The sequence below is a fragment of the Haliotis cracherodii genome, unplaced genomic scaffold (genome assembly GCF_022045235.1).
Source record: "Haliotis cracherodii isolate W230 unplaced genomic scaffold, xgHalCrac1.p SCAF_9, whole genome shotgun sequence".
NCBI classification, from domain to species: domain Eukaryota; kingdom Metazoa; phylum Mollusca; class Gastropoda; order Lepetellida; family Haliotidae; genus Haliotis; species Haliotis cracherodii.
In genome coordinates this window covers 58,570,043-58,590,278 of record NW_027266343.1, presented here as the reverse complement: position 1 = coordinate 58,590,278, position 20,236 = coordinate 58,570,043, and the positions used below count along the sequence as shown (strand labels likewise).

The window sequence follows — 20,236 nt, the reverse complement described above, 5'->3', positions numbered from 1 at the left end:
TATAGATCCTTATAACATTGTCTATACCAAAATTTCGCCATTACAGTTAAACAGAGAAGTTGTTATCCATTAATTGTGTCTACTTTGTCATCCGTCAACTTCTAAGAAATGCCTATCAAACAATTCAAGGGTAACAAGTATGATCTCTTAACGTCTTTGGGTTTGACGTGGCCGGGGATCAAACCATAGACCTTCGTCTAGACCACAGATGCAGTTGGTGCACAAAGACACGCAATCAACCAAGTCACACTTCATAACAACCAATCCTAACCTGATCTTACTGCAAACATAAGATATTCGTGGGAGGTGCTAACTGCTGACATTTGCACGCTTAAAGCCATGTTTAGTGAATGAATGTCCCTGTAATGTTGTTATCAGACCTGTTGTCATGGTTACAATAAAAACAATGGTATCCAGCCTGTATCATTTATGGGGAATTTAGGACATTGCATGTTTATTTGGATTTCAAGGTCACACTCAGCAATGTTCCAGCTACATGACTGGGAACATTAAACAAGAAAGAAGTGAGCAAAGCTCACATACCCCCGTTATCCCCGCTGGTCAACAACAAATAGTAAATAGTTTGTTAATTAATGAAATATTACATATTTCTAACTGATTTTAACTTTAATGTTTTAAAAACTAAGATTGAGTTCCAGTGACAATTGACCCCCCCCCCCCCCCCCCCCCCCACAACCCTCCCCCCATAATCTCCCATGTTACCAGTGTTCACTACAAGGAAGTAAATCACCATGAACACCTTTGAATAAAAATTTGATTGAGGAGTTACATAAGAAGAATTATCAAAAGGACCAAAAATTGTTGATATAAAAACACATAAAAAATGGAACAATATCATGTAAGAAAATCAATAAATTAATAATTTTCATCTAGCCTTAACAGATATGGTAAAGATCGAATTAATAAATTCAAACTAACACCAAGCACAGATACTTATGATGATCTACATGTGTGTAAACAATTTTGGAAAATATATTAGCTATACAAAACCAGTCATCAAAATTTCTAAATTCCATCATGTTTCCATGAAAACAATCATAGGGGTTAATGTAGCAAGTTTGGAAACGGCAAACATAAAAAAAATTCAGAATCTTCAAACTAGCAAAAGGCACAAGTTCTCATTGTGGTAAATGTGTGTAGCACGTTTGATGAAGCTAGGGTGCATAGTTAAAAAGATATAGGCCGTACAAAACACCCACCCTAAAAGTTTAAGTTTCTTAATGTTTCCATTGAAACGGCAAAAATTAAAAAGTCCAGAATCTTCAAACTAGCAAAAGGCACAAGTACTCATTGTGGTTAATGTGTGTACTTCATAAACAAACAAACCAGTGGTTGATATTGTGAGCAACAATGCATGACAGCAGAGTCCAATGACACCCAATCAGCCACGTTACTGAGCCTGAGGGAGTGAGTGGGCGAGGGAGTATGGTTTTATGCAAATGCAGCAATATTCCAGCAATATCACAGCAGGTGACACCAGAAATGGGCTTCACGCATTGTAGCTATGTTGTGAATCCAACCCGGGTCTCCGGCATGACGAGCGAAGACTTTAACCACAAGGCCAACACCACCATCCCTTACTGAGCCTGAACACCTGGGCCCACTTGCACAAAGCGATCTTAGCGCTACAACTATTGTAAGCCTATGTTAAAGTATGGGAGTTACGATCATCTTAGCACTAAGATCGCTTTGTGCAAGTGGGCCCTGATCTATTTATTGACAAGAGACCCGTGAAGACCCTAAAAGGCAACTATGCTTGTCATAAGAGGCAACTGACGGCACCGGGTGGTCAGGCTCGTTAACTTGGTTGAAGCATGTCATCGTATCCCAATTGCGTAGATCAATGCTCATGATGTCAATCACTGGATTGTCTGGACTCGACTCGATTATTTATAAACTGATGTCATATAGCAGGAATATTTCAGAGTGCGGCGTTAAACAACAAACAAACACAATTGACAAGAACATCCAGTTGCCGGGCACCTCACAACACTGACCTGTTTGCTGGAGGTGGCTTGCAGCGTGACTGTCCACTTGCTGGAGATCCTCACCATCAGATCCTTCACCTGACACAAACACAGTGGGGTGAGTGAGTGAGTTGGGTTTAACACTGCCTTGAAATGTACTTGAGTTATATCAGGTCATGTCAGGGCAAGACAGTATAAGACGGAATACTAACAATGAACCTAATTTTCATGTACTCTCAGACCAAATATGATGTTATGTCCTCCCTCATGGTTGTCATGGATATGATAATACATACTCAGCAGCCACGTATTCTTACATAATACTGTAGTTCATTTGTCACACAGGTGTTCCTTAACTTCTTTTGAGTAACATATAACCATCTTGTTATTCAATTTGACAGTTGAGAGAGTGAGTATGGCTTTACACGGTTTCAAGCAATATTTCAGCAGCATCCCATCTGGGGACACCAAAAATGGGCTTCACATCTTGGGAATCAAACCCAGGCCTTCAGTGTTTCAGGGAACGCTTTACCCTCTGGCCTACTTCCACTGTTCTCAACTGACAGGTGAGGATATATTAATGTACAGATAACTGAAATCCTGGCAGGTAAAAAGCTTAATGTTGTCCGTTAGTGGCAGAAGCTGGTCCAAGTGTCGTGTGACTCACCCGGGTGTGGTCCAGTCGGCGGACATTGTCTCGAACATCACTGGTCAGTGTCCGGAGCTGTTCCATCAGGAGCTGAAGGTCATCCTGCAAGGTCAACATCATGGGTGTATAATTAACGTTTTACATTAATGAGCAAGTAATGCAGTTATTAATGAGCACATCACTGAGTTGGCCAAACACCACTTTGAACAGTAATGCAGTTATTAATGAGCAAGTCACTGAGTTGTTCAGTTAAATTTACAAAGGGCTTGCTGAAATATAAAGTAGATGGCGCCTCTGGCTAGTCAAAATTTTACTACTTCTCCGTGATGTTCAATTTTTTTAATTATCATCTCAGTAGAATGACAACAACTTCTTTATTTGCTCATAAATAAAGAAGGAAATGGGGCAAATTGAAATCAGAGTGCAGGAAAAAAGGTTTTAGGGTGAGAAGTTATAAAATTTTCAGATCCCTGCTAGGTGGCTACGTAACCTCAGATTCGGCTACTTCGCGACCTCCACTATTTAGCTGTAGGCCAGTTAGTTTGGAGAAGGGATTGTAACTTTTAAAGGGAGCAAGCCCTGCTGGCTTCATACAAAATTGTTGTTAAATCTACCCCTGCTGTGGTCACTGACCTTCTCCTCGGAGTTGAGGGGTTCGCTGCCAACCGCAATGTCCAGCAGGGCCACACCACTGGCCAGGGCGTACAGGTCATCTGTCGCCAGCTCCCTCAGGGCGGGGAACAACACCGTCAGCTGGCCCAACTGGGAGGAGAAACAGGAGAAACAAGCTTACAGCTTATATGAGGAGAAATATGTTTCAATGAGGAAAAACATACGTAATGAATCGGTGGATTGCCATTTTGTACTTCTCGATACAAGTATCGATCACAGTCGCACACTAAGTAAAAAATATTGACTCTGACCTTAAATGTTAGCTTTAATAACTGTTCGACTAAACACTTATCAGTTGTGCAAGTTAATGGTCAAAACATACATATTTTCATTTATTGTGCCATACTTGACACTGCCAACTGTAAATCAGCAGTGGGCCAGATATTTGGCCATTCTCTCTATGAAAAAGATGGCTTAGGCAGCACAGATAAGAGCACATGCAAGTATCGTGATAATATAGGATCGTGAGTAAGGTATCGTGATACGTATTGGATCGACCTGTTGGTGTATCGTCCCAGCACTAACATTGATATGAGTTACATCTACAAGGAACCCCAAGACATGAGGAGAATCAACTACATGAGGAGAAAAGCTCTCATGAGAATTAGCTTACATTAAGACATACACATGAGGAGAAAAAAGCTTTCATGGGGAGAAAAATGTTGACATGTTTATATCCTCTGGACCAAAATCATAATCATAGCTGATGGCATGATCAAAAACTTTCAAGCCAACTTAGGACTAATTGACTGAAGCGTTATAAAATCATCAGGATACACGATATTGAAGAATAAATGTCAGCTGGAGAAGAACAGTAATACCAACAAATTCTTTTTGCAAATTATGAGGCTATACCAGTTGCATGTTAAATGCAGTCGAAGATTGTGAGTCCAGTGACAGCTGGTTGTTGATCGCATATGTTTATAAACTGATACAAGAACCAGTCAGGTTGGAGGTACTGCCACACAAAAACAAACTTGACCAAATCATGAATAATTAACTTCCGGTCCTCTTTCCTTCCTCAAACAGTGTACTGGTATTATCAGAAATGGTATAGCTTACCTTGAACGCAGCAAGCTGTTGGTGGGAGACAGCGCCCCCTGGCTGCAGCATCTTGACCAGGAGGAGGTAAGCCAGTCTCCGCTGTATGCTGCTGCCCCGCTTGCCGTGGGGGAAGAGTTGTGTCAGGTAGACGTGGTTGTGGTGGTGGGCGGTGATGCAGGACAGCTTGGAACACAGCATCGGCATCTGCAGCACAACAACAGCAACGTCACAGGTGAGCTACACAGGTGAAACCACCCGATCCCGTTAGTCTCCTCTTATGACAAGCATAGTCGCCTTTTATGACAAGCATGGGTTGCTGAAGACCGATTCTACCCTGCATCTTCACAGATCCATTACACCATGAGAGAAGGGTCATGACGTTTAGCTTGCCACCTACCTCGGTGTCCCAGTCTGGCTGTGTGTAGCAGGGCAGGATGGAGCTGACCACGACACTGAACTCGTACAGGAGAGTGTTGCTGAAACAGTCGGGAGTGAATGTTGTTTTACGCAGCAGTCTGCAATATCCCAGCTTAGTCACAACTTATGGACAACAACTTCTTGAATGTACTATCAATGTACAATGTACTATCATAATGATCAGTATAGATCCTTATACAGTAGTAAAGCAAGACTGAAACGAAACATCACAATAATAGTATCATTGAGAAGATGTTATCAATACATTTTGTCATCCATCAACTTAGAAGAAATGCCTATCAAACAATATCACAGCTATATCTCAGTGGCCTGAAAAGAATTGTGCTAGCAGAACCAGTGGCAGCACAATCAGCCAGGGCCCTGTTCCTCGAAGTAATCTTAGCGCTACAATGATCGTAAGCCTATGTTAAAGTATGGGACTTACGATCACCATTCAAAACATGACTTACTATAAGGTCTAGAAGACTACTTTCTGGGTATTTTAGAACTTATTGTGCTTGTAAGAAATGTGCCACCCTGATATTTTGCTCTGCATTCGTATTCAATTGCTTTCAAATAGATTTTAGATTTTTTTAAACCCATGTTGGTTAGAGCTTAGAGGAAGGAGACAGTCGCACGGAAACCATCTGTTTCTTGTGTCATGAAACTGAGAATATCCAAGGTACTTCAGCATTGTCTTGTCCATGTCACAATACATCAAATGTCTGGATGCAGGGATTAACTGTCACGATCTGGACAGAACAATTCAGCCAACCAGACCTTATTTCTTATCAAATATCAAATTCAACCTATTTTTGACATTCTTCAGTCAAAATCAGTAACATTCGGGGCATGTTTGACTCCCTTGTCGTACAGCTGATAGTGTCGTCTGCTACATCTGTGACGGCTGGTTTAGAGCAAGGCACAGTTTTGGTGGGAAATGTTATCAATAACAATATTCAGCCTCATCGAGTAGGCTGCAAGCCTTTTGTCTGTCTTCCATACACTGTAAGCACTGTTCAGAATAGCATGAAAGTGAAGGGATCCTTGTTTTAACTTCAAAGTCCAAAGGTAAAGATTTCGGGGTCAAATGATTCAAAGACCTCAAGGTCCTTGAACACCTGGATTTCCTGAGTCTGTGAATAGAGCTTTGGGTGATCACAGGAAGCCACATCCTCCCATAATGCAGCAGTGCTGAAATGCTGAAGTACTCACTTGATGAACTCCTTGTCCAGAGCCGCCTTGGCAACCATCACCAGGAGGAGGTTCAGCTGTGCTGCCGTGTACTGGGGCCTACAACACGTGAGTGAGTGAGTGAGTGAGTGGGTGAGGATGGGTGGGTTTTTTGGGTGAGTGAGTGAATGAGTGAGTGGGGTTGGGTGTGAGTAAATGAGTGAGTGAGAGAGCACTTCTATTAAATCAAAGCACTTCAGTTTTATGTGGGAGGAAAGCTGATAAAAGGTGCTTATCACCAGATCTCCAAATTTACAGGCGATATTTATCGTCACACAAGCAACTATTTGCGGTGAATGTGAATGATTATGGTGTGTTCACGAACCAGCTGGCAATCCCTGGTTATCTTCAGATTACATATACAACTACATGCCTCCCTGACAACCATTCCCTTGTCTCCCTCAACATAGATAATGATCAACACATGTGCTGATTGTGTCCAACTATCTGGTCACAGTTACCTCCCCTGACAACCATTCCCTTGTCTCCCTCAGCATAGATAATGATCAAAACATGTGCCGATTGTGTCCAACTATCTGGTCACAGTTACCTCCCCTGCAGCGCGAAAGCCAGGGTCTGCATCACCTCGCGCAGGTTCTCGGAGTACGACCGCAGCGGAACGTTGTTGTTGTTGGGGGCCAGGTTACTGTCATCCTCCGGGGTCACACAAGTTCTGGGGTGAAAGTGAGATTTAATGCAGTCAGTAGTGAGTCGGTGAGTTCTGATTTATGCTGTTTTAAAATAAATTTCACTTCCATCATGTGTGATGTGATCACTTAAACTCAAGAGCATGGAGATGGAGCTGAACATGAGGCCATCAAACCTAGAAACAAGATCACAGTGAACATGGGATTTGAACCCATGGTCAACAAAATGTTTTCAAATCTAAAATGTTAACAGACAGTGGAGATGGACAAATTCTCCATGAATAAAACTAACATTTTCATCGCTTAAACAACCCAACAGATTCCTTACCTGATTTCCTCCTGTGATAACACGTCCTGATGCTGCAGCAAGTCCGCGGAACAAGCACCTGTCATAGAAGTCCATGACAGGTCATATTAAGGGTCTGAATTAGTGTTAGAAATTACACAGTCCTATTGCTATCACAGTTGAATTTTGGCAACCAAGACGCCTTTTCAATATCTAACATTAGCTTAAATTCCAGAGCCTCGTTCCACAAAGCGACTTACACTACGACTATCTTAAGTCTATGTCAAAGTATAGGAGTTATGATCATATTAGCACTACGATCGCTTTGTGGAATGGGGCCCAGTGTTCTCTTACAATAGCACCGCAACTCCCGACATTAACATAGAACTACAATTGTCGAAGCACTGAGGTCGCTTCAGTTCATGCATGTTGTTTTTGGTCCCACCTTCACACTGATAATACTAAAGAGCAGTGTGTCGAGAGTGGGAGGTGGAAGAGGGGAAGTTGGTTTCTTATAATGAACATTTAATCAACTACAAAACCTTTAATAGATATATTCTTTTCATGAATTACTCTATGCTAAACCAACACAACGTTAAACCCCATTTCACCCAGTTCTAATACTTCCATGCTGAATGAGGTGCTAACATTCTGTAAAATGGGGTAGAGCTAGCCTGAGTATTGATGAATTCTCACCAAAATTAACAAAGACTTTGAGAACATCGAGTGCCGCTGGTGCCCAGGTGGGCGTGGCGTCCTCCAGACTGAGTTGAGTGTGGATGATGTCGAAGACGAGTTTCTTGCAACCCTGGATCACTTGGCTGTTGGTGTGTACTGACACTGGAACATACAGGACTACAGTCAGACCCTGACGCTGTTGAGTGGGTGAGTGAGTGAGTGAGTATGGTTTTACGCCGCTTTTAGCAATATTCCAGCAATATCACGGCGGGGGACACCAGAAATGGGCTTCACACATTGTACCCATGTCGGGAATCGAACCCGAGTCTTTGGCGTGACGAGTGAACGCTTTAACCACTTGGCTACCCGACCACCCCTAATGCTCTGGAAGATACAGCTCCTCGTGAAACTATCCAGACGACAACATTTTCAGTTTAACAATGCCCTGGTATGTGGTAATATCCCTCTGATTGTACAGAACTTTCTCCAAATAGATCTTCTTAATATACTTGGTTTATAAACAAACAAACAATTTTTACTGTGATTGAAATGAGAAATAGTAAAATAATCATTTTATTCAAATGGGATTTTTAAATATAGGTGAAAAGAGCAAAAAAATGGAGTTCTGAATTCTTGTTACATGAGATGCTATTTCTAGTTCCTGAACAGGGTTGGTGCAGATTATAAATTACTCCTCAACAAATTCAAGGCTTGCACAAAGCCTTCCAGTCCAAAGTACGAGTTCCTGGTTTGAAAATTGGTGACTGTACGGGTGAGCAAATCTCTTGTGCCCGAAATCTAGGTGTTATCATTGACTCAACACTCAGTCTGGATAACTATGTAAGCAGTATGTGCAAGACAGCTTTCTTTCACATCAGGAACATCAGACAGATAGCAAGATATGAAGGGCATTCAATAAGTTTTGCAACTTCAATATAAGACCAAGTCGCAGAATAACTTTTGCACATTTTTCAATACAATCTCCATTCACCTCAATGCACTTATTCCATTTGTCCTTCATGCTTTTAATACCACTTTTATAGAAATCCGCAGATTGGCCCTCTAACCACTCCTCTGTGGCAGCCTTTATATTCCTGTCATCCTGGAAGCGTCTTCCACGCTGGGCAGATTTCATTTGCCGGAACAGGAAATAGTCACTGGGGGCTAAGTCTGGGCTGTAGGGAGGGTGATTTAACTAATCTTAACATCAAGACTTGACTATTGTAATAGTCTTCTGTATGGTATCCAGCAACATTATCTGGATAGACTACAGCGTGCTGCCAGACTCATCACACGGAAATCAATGCAGGAAAACATAACACCCGTCCTGAAAGAGCTGCACTGGCTACCTGTGAGACTCAGGATCGTGTTCAAGCTGATCATGTTTGTCTACAAATCGATCCATGGGCTATCCCCAGTATACCTCCAGGAACTCACTGCCCTTTACCAACATGGACGAACACTGAGATCTGCAAACCAACTACAGCTTGCTGTTCCACCAACCAGCAGAACAACATATGGCGAACCTTCCGAAAAGTAGGTGCAACTCTATGGAATGCACTGCCCATTGATGTCAGGGGATCTGAAGATGTCAACACCTTCAGATCAAAACTCAAGACCATCCTCTTCAAAAGAGCATACGACTGAGCGCTCTTGAGCAGGCAGTATATCTGGATAAGTAGTGCTATATAAATGCTTAATTCAATATAATTTAATAATCTGACCAAGTACCAGACATGAAACTAGCGAGGTGTCTGAACTTACTGATGAAGAAGATCCACTGCAGTATCTCCTCCTGCTTCGTGATCTTGTGGAAACAGATGGACAACATGTCTGTGGTCAGCAGGTCGCACAGGGCATCTGAAAACACACAGGGCATATGACAACACACAGGGCATCTGACAACACACAGGGCATTTGACAACACCACAAGGAACATGTACAACACACAGGGCATATGACAATACATGGGGCATCTGACAACACACAGGGAATCTGACAACACACAGGGCATCTGACAACACCACCAGCAGGGCATCTGACAACACACAGGGCATCTGACAACACCACCTGGAACTCATGTACAACATTCAGATGCCCTCTTGCTTTAGCAGATTGTTTTCTGTGTTGTTTAATGCTACGCTCAGCAATATTTTGGTGAGAGGTTTTATGTCACTTTTAGTAATATTCCAACCACATGAACGGGCCGCCATGGTCGGGTGTAACCCATTTCACCAATGTGGGAACCAAACCAGTCTGAGGCCTGATAAGTGAACACTTTAACCATTAACCTTGTGTTACAGTCCAAACTGCCAATTCAATTCAAACAGGTGTAATAAGACAATCAACACTTACCTGTTGGCCAGGTGTAGGACAATCAACACTCACCTGTTGGCCAGGTGTAGGACAATCAACACTCACCTGTTGGCCAGGTGTAGGACAATCAACACTCACCTGGAGCAATGTTGGCCAGGTGTTTCTCCAGGAAGTTGTTGGAAGGCAGGAAGCCACACCGGCCTGGACTGAGAGCCTCAGTGAACACACTCGGGAACTTGCCAGGATGAAACACCACGTCTCCAGGATGGTGGTCTTGAATGGTGCTCTCGGAGACTTGAAACTGCACAGAGGAAACAGAGTAAAGGATGGGAGTATGGATGGAAATGTGGATAGGAGTATTGATGTGAGCGTGGATAGAATGTGGATGGTGTGTGGATGGAAGAATGGATGGGAGTGTGGATGGTGTGTGGATGGAAGAATTGATGGGAGTGTGGATGGGAGAGTGTGGATGGGAGAGTGGATAGAGTGTGGAAGGAGTAGGGGAGTGAGTGTAGATGGAGTGTGAATGGGAGTGTGGATGGGAGTATGGATAGAGTGTGCATGGGAGAGTGGATAGAGTGTGGATGGGAGTAGGGGAGTGAGTGTGTATGGGAGTGTGGATAGAGTGTGGATGGGAGTGTGAATGGGAGTGTGGATAGAGTGTGGATGGGAGTAGGGGAGTGAGTGTGAATGGGAGTGTGGATAGAGTGTGCATGGGAGAGTGGATAGAGTGTGGATGGGAGTGTGGATAGTGTGTGGATGGGAGTAGGGGAGTGAGTGTGGATGGGTGTGTGGATGGGAGTGTGGATAGAGTGTGCATGGGAGAGTGGATAGAGTGTGGATGGGAGTGTGAATGGGAGTAGGGGAGTGAGTGTGGATGGGAGAGTGGATAGAGTGTGCATTGGAGCGTGGATGGGAGTAGGGGAGTGAGTGTGGATGGAGTGTGAATGGGAGTGTGGATAGAGTGTGGATAGAGTGTGCATGGGAGCGTGGATGGGAGTGTGGATAGTGTGTGGATAGTGTGTAGATGGGAGTAGGGGAGTGAGTGTGCATGGAGTGTGAATGGGAGTGTGGATAGAGTGTGGATAGAGTGTGCATGGGAGAGTGGATAGAGTGTGGATGGGAGTGTGGATAGAGTGTGGATGGGAGTGTGGATAGAGTGTGGATGGGAGAGTGGATAGAGTGTGGATAGAATGTGGATAGAGTGTGAATGGGAGTGTGAATGGGAGTAGGGGAGTGAGTGTGGATGGAGTGTGGATGGGAGTGTGGATAGAGTGTGCATGGGAGTAGGGGAGTGAGTGTGGAGTGAGTGTGGATGGAGTGTGAATGGGAGTGTGGATAGAGTGTGGATGGGAGAGTGGATGGAGTGTGAATGGGAGTGTGGATGGAGCGTGAATGGGAGTGTGGATAGAGTGTGGATAGAGTGTGGATAGAGTGTGAATGGGAGAGTGGATAGAGTGTGAATGGGAGAGTGGATAGAGTGTGGATGGGAGTAGGGGAGTGAGTGTGGATGGAGTGTTGATGGGAGTGTGGATGGAGTGTGAATGGGAGTGTGGATAGAGTGTGGATAGAGGGTGAATGGGAGAGTGGATAGAGTGTGGATGGGAATGTGAATGGGAGTGTGGATGGAGTGTGAATGGGAGAGTGAATAGAGTGTGCATGGGAGTGTGGATAGAGTGTGGATGGGAGAGTGGATAGAGTGTGGATGGAGTGTGAATGGGAGCGTGGATGGAGTGTGAATGGGAGAGTGAATAGAGTGTGCATGGGAGTGTGGATAGAGTGTGCATGGGAGTGTGGATAGAGTGTGCATGGGAGTGTGGATAGAGTGTGCATGGGAGTGTGGATAGAGTGTGCATGGGAGAGTGGATAGAGTGTGCATGGGAGTGTGGATAGAGTGTGCATGGGAGAGTGGATAGAGTGTGGATGGGAGAGTGGATAGAGTGTGCATGGGAGAGTGAATAGAGTGTGGATGGGAGTGTGGATAGAGTGTGCATGGGAGAGTGGATAGAGTGTGGATGGGAGAGTGGATAGACTGTGCATGGGAGTGTGGATAGAGTGTGCATGGGAGAGTGAATAGAGTGTGCATGGGATAGTGGATGGGAGTAGGGGAGTGAGTGTGCATGGGAGAGTGGATAGAGTGTGCATGGGAGAGTGGATAGAGCGTGCATGGGAGAGTGGATAGAGTGTGCATGGGAGAGTGGATAGAGTGTGCATGGGAGAGTGGATAGAGTGTGCATGGGAGAGTGGATAGAGTGTGCATGGGAGAGTGGATAGAGTGTTTATTGGAGAATGGATGGGAGTAGGGGAGTGAGTGTGGATGGGAGCGTGGATAGAGTGTGCATGGGAGAGTGGATAGAGTGTGGATAGAGTTGACAGAGAATGGATACATGAATCATAAATGCTGTACTTTGACTCGTTAAAAGTCATATTTGTTATAGTTTGACAATTCTATGCCAACATGTAGTTCTCGCGATCATGTGCGCGTGAGCCTCGACGCTGACTGATCAAATTGTTACAATTGATCAGCTGCACCAAAGTGCTACGCTTAGGGTTATTATTATTTATAATATATTTTGTAAACGCTGCAAAATAACATGATATTGGAATATATTATTCCAGATAAAAAAATCGTTTCAGATAAAAAAATTCCCGATCCATGCATCAAAATCCTTTAAAGTTATATCATTGGGTAAGTGTTAACCAAATCACCGGTAGATCCCAGAAAATGTGTGTACTGCTGATTGCTGTTTCTGGCCTAGTTTATGAGAAAATACACACGGTAATCTTAATTCTCCTCATGTAAAACAATGCCTAGCAGAACAAAAAATACAATTTAAACGGTGAATTTCAAATTTGTACTGACCAAGTTTCTTATCCCCCATTCATTTACCGGAGTTCGCTAAAGGGGTACGGTGTAATTTTTTTCTGTGCATAATATTTGAATATTCGAATTTTCAAAATACTCAACCCGCTAGAGGAAGTTGTGCATTATACTTGGCCGCGCACTATACTCAAGAAAATATGGTATGGTTTTATGCTGCTTTTAGCAATATTCCAGCAATATCACGACGGGGGACACAAGAAATGGGCTTCACACATTGTACCCATGTGGGGAATCGAACCTGGGCCTTCGATCGACATTGATGAGCGAACACTTTAACCACTAGGCTACCCGACCGCCATGTCGGGTCAGACAAACCAGTGGTTGACATTATGAGCAATGTCCAATGCCACTGGGTTACCATGACACGCAGTCAACCTGGACACTAGCCTATCCCAGTATCCAATAGTGTAATCTATCATCCAATCAAGCAATCAACTCACATATTCCAGCTTCTGCTGATGTTCGGGCAGCAACTCATCTGTGGAAACAAAGCTAAGATTATCCTTGTTCAACTGCTAACAAACAAGTTACCATGGTTACTGTCATGTCTCATATCACAGCAAGTGGGATCTGACCATTTACCCTTTAACCCAGTGGGCAATAGAGAGAGACACAGAGCTAAAGATAAGCTGTGTATTTCAGAAAAAACACACTAAACAAATAACCCAATTAATTATGATGCATCACCTAAACATAAATTGTACCGCAGTGAATAATGCACTAAAAAGCTGCGTCTCCCTTATAGCAACTGAAACATTTATCACTATTGTGAGGTCATGTGGTATCTGACACACTTGGGCACTGGGTACCTATTCTAGCCTGGGTCACCACTGGCTTCTTATAAAGACATGGGGTAGTGGGGACCTGTTCTAGTTTGTTCCCACTGGTTGTAGAGCATACCGGAGATCCATTCTAGATTGTTCCCACTGGGTGCAGAGCATACCGGAGATCCATTCTAGATTGTTCCCACTGGGTGCAGAGCATACCGGAGATCCATTCTAGATTGTTCCCACTGGGTGCAGAGCATACCGGAGATCCATTCTAGATTGTTCCCACTGGGTGCAGAGCATACCGGAGATCCATTCTAGATTGTTCCCACTGGGTGCAGAGCATACCGGAGATCCATTCTAGATTGTTCCCACTGGGTGCAGAGCATACCGGAGATCCATTCTAGATTGTTCCCACTGGGTGCAGAGCATACCGGAGATCCATTCTAGATTGTTCCCACTGGTTGCAGAGCATACTGGAGATCCATTCTAGATTGTTCCCACTGGGTGCAGAGCATACCGGCATCCATTCTAGTTTGTTCCCACTGGAAGCAGAGCATACCGGAGATCCATTCTAGATTGTTCCCACTGGTTGCAGAGCATACCGGAGATCCATTCTAGATTGTTCCCACTGGGTGCAGAGCATACCGGAGATCCATTCTAGATTGTTCCCACTGGGTGCAGAGCATACCGGAGATCCATTCTAGACTGTTCCCACTGGGTGCAGAGCATACCGGAGATCCATTCTAGATTGTTCCCACTGCGTGCAGAGCATACCGGCATCCATTCTAGTTTGTTCCCACTGGAAGCAGAGCATACCGGAGATCCATTCTAGATTGTTCCCACTGGTTGCAGAGCATACCGGAGATCCATTCTAGATTGTTCCCACTGGGTGCAGAGCATACCGGCATCCATTCTAGTTTGTTCCCACTGGGTGCAGAGCATACCAGAGACCTATTCTAGTTTGTTCCCACTGGGTGCAGAGCGCACTAAGGACCTGTTCTAGTTTGTTCCCACTGAGTGAGGGCACTGGGGACCTGTTCTGTCCTGGAAATGTGACTGCTACAGATGCTTGACCAACAGTACAAACAGTACCTTCAGAGTCCTCGACTTCCGCCTCTGCTAACTTGATGAATCCTCCCTGTCTGATGCCCTCCTGTAAACAGAGTGCGTGAGTGAGTGAGTAGAGATTTATGCCACTGTTTAAAATCCTAAGGGTAGGCATTAAATCCTTATGGTAGGGATTAAATAAGGGTAGAGATTAAATCCTAAGGGTAGGGTTCAAATCCTAAGGGTAGGGTTCAAATCCTTAGGGTAAGGTTTAATTCGTAAGGGTAGGGTTTAAATCCTAATGGTAGGGATTAAATCCTAATGATAGGGATTAAATAAGGGTAGAGGTTAAATCCTAAGGGTAGAGATTAAATCCTAAGGGTAGGGTTCAAATCCTAAGGGTAAGGTTTAAATCGTAAGGGTAGGGATCAAATCCTAAGGGTAGGGATCAAATCCTTAGGGTAAGGTTTAATTCGTAAGGGTAGGGTTTAAATCCTAATGGTAGGGATTAAATCCTAATGATAGGGATTAACTAAGGGTAGAGGTTAAATCCTAAGGGTAGAGATTAAATCCTAAGGGTAGGGTTCAAATCCTAAGGGTAGGGTTCAAATCCTAAGGGTAAGGTTTAAATCGTAAGGGTAGGGATCAAATCCTAAGGGTAGGGATCAAATCCTTAGGGTAAGGTTTAATTCGTAAGGGTAGGTTTAAATCCTAATGGTAGGGATTAAATCCTAATGATAGGGATTAAATAAGGGTAGAGGTTAAATCCTAAGGGTAGAGATTAAATCCTAAGGGTAGGGTTCAAATCCTAAGGGTAGGGTTCAAATCCTAAGGGTAAGGTTTAAATCGTAAGGGTAGGGATCAAATCCTAAGGGTAGGCTGTCTGTAGCAGCAGCAGACACCTCCTCCTCATGTCTAACACTGATGGCCGCGTGACTCTACCTTCAACTCGAACTGCATGACGTGAAGTTCCCGGTCTGCCTCCTCCTGTAGTGAAGATAACAAAAGCTATGATCAGACACATGTCACATCCATCCATACAGAACACAGCCTCATCAAGTACCAAGGCCCGACAAGCAGGAGGTACAGAGACAGGTGTGTCAGACAGATGAGATGCAGTGTTACTACAGTTACCTTCGCTGCATACTCCATGCACAGGTTGCATTTCAGAAAACAAAGATATGAATTATGGAACACTTTCTGAATATATTTGTATATTTTACAAATTCTTGAAATATACACAGGGTTTTACCTTGACCTGAACAATACAGTCAATATGAGGGTGCTGTAAGGTAATGAAATGGGGTAGTGTACTGTATTTTAAAATTTGATAATTACTTTAATTACAGGCCTTATTTATATATTGTCAAGAACTTGGTACAATGAACGTTAGTGTACATTCCTTGGGATCCAACATATTCTTTATTCTGCATCCGTTCTAAACACTTTTGTGTTGTATAAAACTCAGTATACAACACCAGGCGTCCCCTTCAATACTTTGAGTCAATATTTACCAACATTGTCAGTAATTGTGTCATTTTCAGAATCAATATCTAAATAGTCACTCATTTGGAAAAGGCATAAATTTATACAGGATGAATCTAAAAAGAAAGAATTATCTTGTTCTGCAATAAAAATAATTTTTCACATTCACAAAAATATATACAAACAATTTCAAAAAGGAATTCCCAATTGATGTAAAACACCTCAAAACGAACACAATTATGAACAGCCTCAGTTAGAGAAGCTTCAGCTCTAAGAACCTGTGTCAGTGATACTTGGGAAATATTACCAAGGATCTGTTAGTGATAATTTGGATATATTCTAAGACAGGCTGACATTACTTAAGAAACTGCAAACACTGAACAGACGAAGTCAGGATATATCAAGCGGTGTATAGTTCATCATATCAACCTACATTCTCCACCTTCTCTGCCAACAAGGCATCGAGAGAGAAAACAGACTTGGTCTCCGATGTCTTGCTGGCTCCCGGCTTGCTGCTGCTGCAGCTGACGGCTGGTTCCTCCATCAAGAAGCTGTCATCACTGAGCATGGACTGCAACACAAACAGGACAGTTACCGGTACATCGGATGTTTGTAACATTCTTACCAGGACTCCCCCCGGGTGTATAACAGACCCATGAAGATCCAGGGTGCATGAGTAGACAGCTGGGTGAGTGCAATATCACAGCAGGGGGGACACCAGAAATGGGCTTCACACATTGTACCAATGTCGGGAATCAAACCCAGTTCTTCGGCTTGACGAGCAAACGCTTTTACCACTAGGCTACCCGACCAGACATTCCAGTGATTGCCAACATGAGCATCAACCAAGTCAGCGAGCCTGACCACCCGATCCAGTTAGTCGCCTTTTACGGCATGCATGGGTTGCTGGAGACCTATTCTACCCCGGATCTTCATGGGCTGAACCCACATTGAGTAGCTTGCTCCACAAGGGTGGTTTATGTGACAGGCCTACTGTGTACGACGGGACACACAACAGCCGTTACCTTCACAGGGGTGGTTTATGTGACAGGCCTACTGTGTACGACGGGACACACAACAGCCGTTACCTTCAAAGGGGTGGTTTATGTGACTGGCCTACTGTGTACGACGGGACACACAACAGTCGTTACCTTCACAGGGGCGGTTTATGTGGCAGGCCTACTGTGTACGACGGGACACACAACAGTCCTCACCTTCACAGGGCTGGTTTATGTGACTGGCCTACTGTGTACGACGGGACACACAACAGTCCTCACCTTCACAGGGGTGGTTTATGTGGCTGGCCTACTGTGTACGACGGGACACACAACAGTCCTCACCTTCACAGGGCTGGTTTATGTGACTGGCCTACTGTGTACGACGGGACACACAACAGTCCTCACCTTCACAGGGGTGGTTTATGTGGCAGGCCTACTGTGTACGACGGGACACACAACAGCGGTGGTAAGTGAGTGGGTTAAGCCAAGTCTTGAATCCCTGCATAACTGCTTAATATTGATGAAAAGTTCAAAGTAGGCTAACATGTTTAATACTTTTGTAAAACATTTGCCACAACACTTGAATTTATCATACATATTCAAGTACTTGTCACCATGGCAACAAATGGATGAAAAAGGCTCTCCACTGATTAATTCATGCAATGTGGGGACACATGATAAGCCCTTTGCAACAGCAGACCATCGCTAACCCAACATAACGATTAACATGAAAACTGGGACACAGGATATTCCACACATTTTTTGCTGTTCAATGATTCTGCAACATTTGGCTGTAAAGGGGCTACATATAGGCTAGATATAGGCCCTGTAGCTTACCTCACTTTGTTTCTGGAACATTGAGTGAGTGAGTTGGTGAATTTTACGCCGCTTTTAGCAATATTTCAGTATTACAACAGCGGAGGACACCAGAAATAGGCTTCACACATTGTACCCATGTGGGGAATCGAACCCAGGTCTTAGGCTTAACGAGTGAGTGAGTTAAAATTTAACGTCGCATCAGCATTGTTTCAACCATATAGTGATCGGCTTAACGAACAAACACTTTAACCACTAGGCTACCCCAGCGGCCCTCTCTAACATTCAGGCAATAGATTGAACAGTGATAATAAAAGGGCAATCAAGAATGTGCAAGTAGACACAGATGTTTTGACACAACAAAACAGCATCACTGCTGCATAGATAAATAGTAGGTCAAACAATATGTATTGGCCACATTTACTGAAACACATTGAAAATTTGTTTCATATTTGACAAAATGGCCACAGAAATTAAATAAAGTTGTTCTGTGTATTTAGGTGGAGTGAGTGAGTGAGTGAGTTGGGTTTATCGCGGCGTGTCAGCTTAATGTGGGAGGAAAGCCCAAAGTGATACAGGTCTCAGACGTTTACCACTTCGGTGAAACCCACGAGCACGGGTATGGTGCTGAAAACCTAGAAATATAATCGGGGCTAACCGGGATTCAAACCCACAATCATAGGTTTCTGGCGTGCCCAAGGGACGCAACTCTGCACAGCGAATCGCGGCGCCTTAGACGACTGGGCCCTCTGGGCCCCCTATTTAGGTGGAGATAATGAAACAACAGGGTCATTTTGTCACAAGCGAGTAAATATTTATTGCTGAAATACAGTGTTGCCTCGTTATTGCGCTCTTCAATATAGCACTAACTTGGTTATAGCGTGCCGTGAAACATGGCTCCCAAAATTTGCTAACATTTTTATTAAACTTTTTCAATGACACTATGTTTTCCCCCATCTTAGAAAACATTATCAGCTGATCACCGCGATCACGTAACACCGGAAATACCAGTCAACAAATCTAAACTGAAGTAAGCAATTCAATCCTATTACTATATCTGGTAATAAAAAAATTGTTCATCTTTTATCTGGACTAATGTTTGCAATATATTTTTTTAATTATATTCAAAATTTCATTCAATAATTTAATAATGTTCACAATAATTTCGGCGAAATCGTATGCAAAGTGATAGGTAGATCGCACAACTCACCGTTATTTACAGCAAACAGTCAGATTACCGCTATTGACGCCTTGAAACAAACTTTAGTTGCAAGAGAATGGATACACATGACATAAATGCTGTGCCATGACTCGCTGAAAGTCAACTTTGTGGCAGTTCGACCATTAATTGTCAACATAACGTTTTCGCAATGGAAATAAACGTAGCATGGATGTCCCTGCAGTGATTGGTCAAATTGTTCCATACATCAAAACATACCCTGTACCATCTGTTCCAAAGTGCTACGCTTATGCTTCTTATAATTTTAAGTATATATTAATCACTGGTATATTGGGAGGAAACGTGTGCACAGCTGATTGCTATTTCCGGCTTAGTTTACGAGAAAATGCACACGGTAATCTTAATCTCTGCATATAAAACAATGCCTTGAAGAGCAGGAAATACATTTTAAATGGAAACTCATCACGTCTAGTGATGTTTTACATCAAATTTTATACTTTTATTTACCAAGTTTGTTATACCTGTTTATTCACCTGAATTCGCTGAAGAGATACGATGTGGGTTTTTTTAAAGCACATATTAATACTTGAATTTCTTTTACACTATGAATCATAAATAACTTCTATTCTAATCTTTTTTGAAACTCTGAAACATGCAACGTAGATCGTGTTAGGTAGGCAGAGCATGTATACTGTTTTGTTGGTCATCTACCACCTGCAACTCGACCTTCTTTAAACCGCTGATCATCTATAACGCTCATCAATTCTTTGGACCCCGAAGGTAGTGTTGTAGCGAGGGATCACTGTCGTTCTCTTAGTGGATCAAGCATTTTCATTGTGTGTTCATTTAAACAAAAACACTGAGCCACTCCAGTCAGGAGGCAATTCAAGGTATCGTGTTGAACGTATAGTATATATACATATCATGAATTCCAAAACAATAAACATACAATCTGTTTCCTATTTCAGCCTATCCCTAAAAAGGATAGGCAGGAGGTTGGTTATTTTTTAAGTCCTTTTTTCTTTAAATAACTGGTTTATCTGCAGGGAAGAGTATCAAATTCATGACAGTGGCACCAAGAGATGAACAATAGTAAATAGTGGCATGTTGACAAACAACTAAACAG

At 43.3% G+C, this 20,236-nt stretch overlaps 1 protein-coding gene across 1 annotated transcript in view; it reads right to left on the bottom strand.

Moving 5' to 3' along the window:
- The window catches only part of LOC139453318 (serine-rich adhesin for platelets-like), an 88,936-nt gene that overhangs the window by 2,582 nt on the left and 66,118 nt on the right, over positions 1 to 20,236 (bottom strand). Inside the window, exons 7-21 of the mRNA XM_071234985.1 lie at positions 16,550 to 16,687; positions 15,574 to 15,618; positions 14,677 to 14,737; positions 13,255 to 13,292; positions 10,069 to 10,231; positions 9,379 to 9,474; positions 7,633 to 7,776; positions 6,979 to 7,036; positions 6,554 to 6,676; positions 5,986 to 6,063; positions 4,751 to 4,829; positions 4,372 to 4,557; positions 3,271 to 3,399; positions 2,656 to 2,739; positions 2,019 to 2,087 (exon numbers count right to left, since the gene is read on the bottom strand). Of these exons, the coding sequence (XP_071091086.1) occupies positions 2,019 to 2,087; positions 2,656 to 2,739; positions 3,271 to 3,399; positions 4,372 to 4,557; positions 4,751 to 4,829; positions 5,986 to 6,063; positions 6,554 to 6,676; positions 6,979 to 7,036; positions 7,633 to 7,776; positions 9,379 to 9,474; positions 10,069 to 10,231; positions 13,255 to 13,292; positions 14,677 to 14,737; positions 15,574 to 15,618; positions 16,550 to 16,687 (1,491 nt within the window). The remainder of the gene's footprint in view (positions 1 to 2,018; positions 2,088 to 2,655; positions 2,740 to 3,270; positions 3,400 to 4,371; positions 4,558 to 4,750; positions 4,830 to 5,985; positions 6,064 to 6,553; positions 6,677 to 6,978; positions 7,037 to 7,632; positions 7,777 to 9,378; positions 9,475 to 10,068; positions 10,232 to 13,254; positions 13,293 to 14,676; positions 14,738 to 15,573; positions 15,619 to 16,549; positions 16,688 to 20,236) is intronic.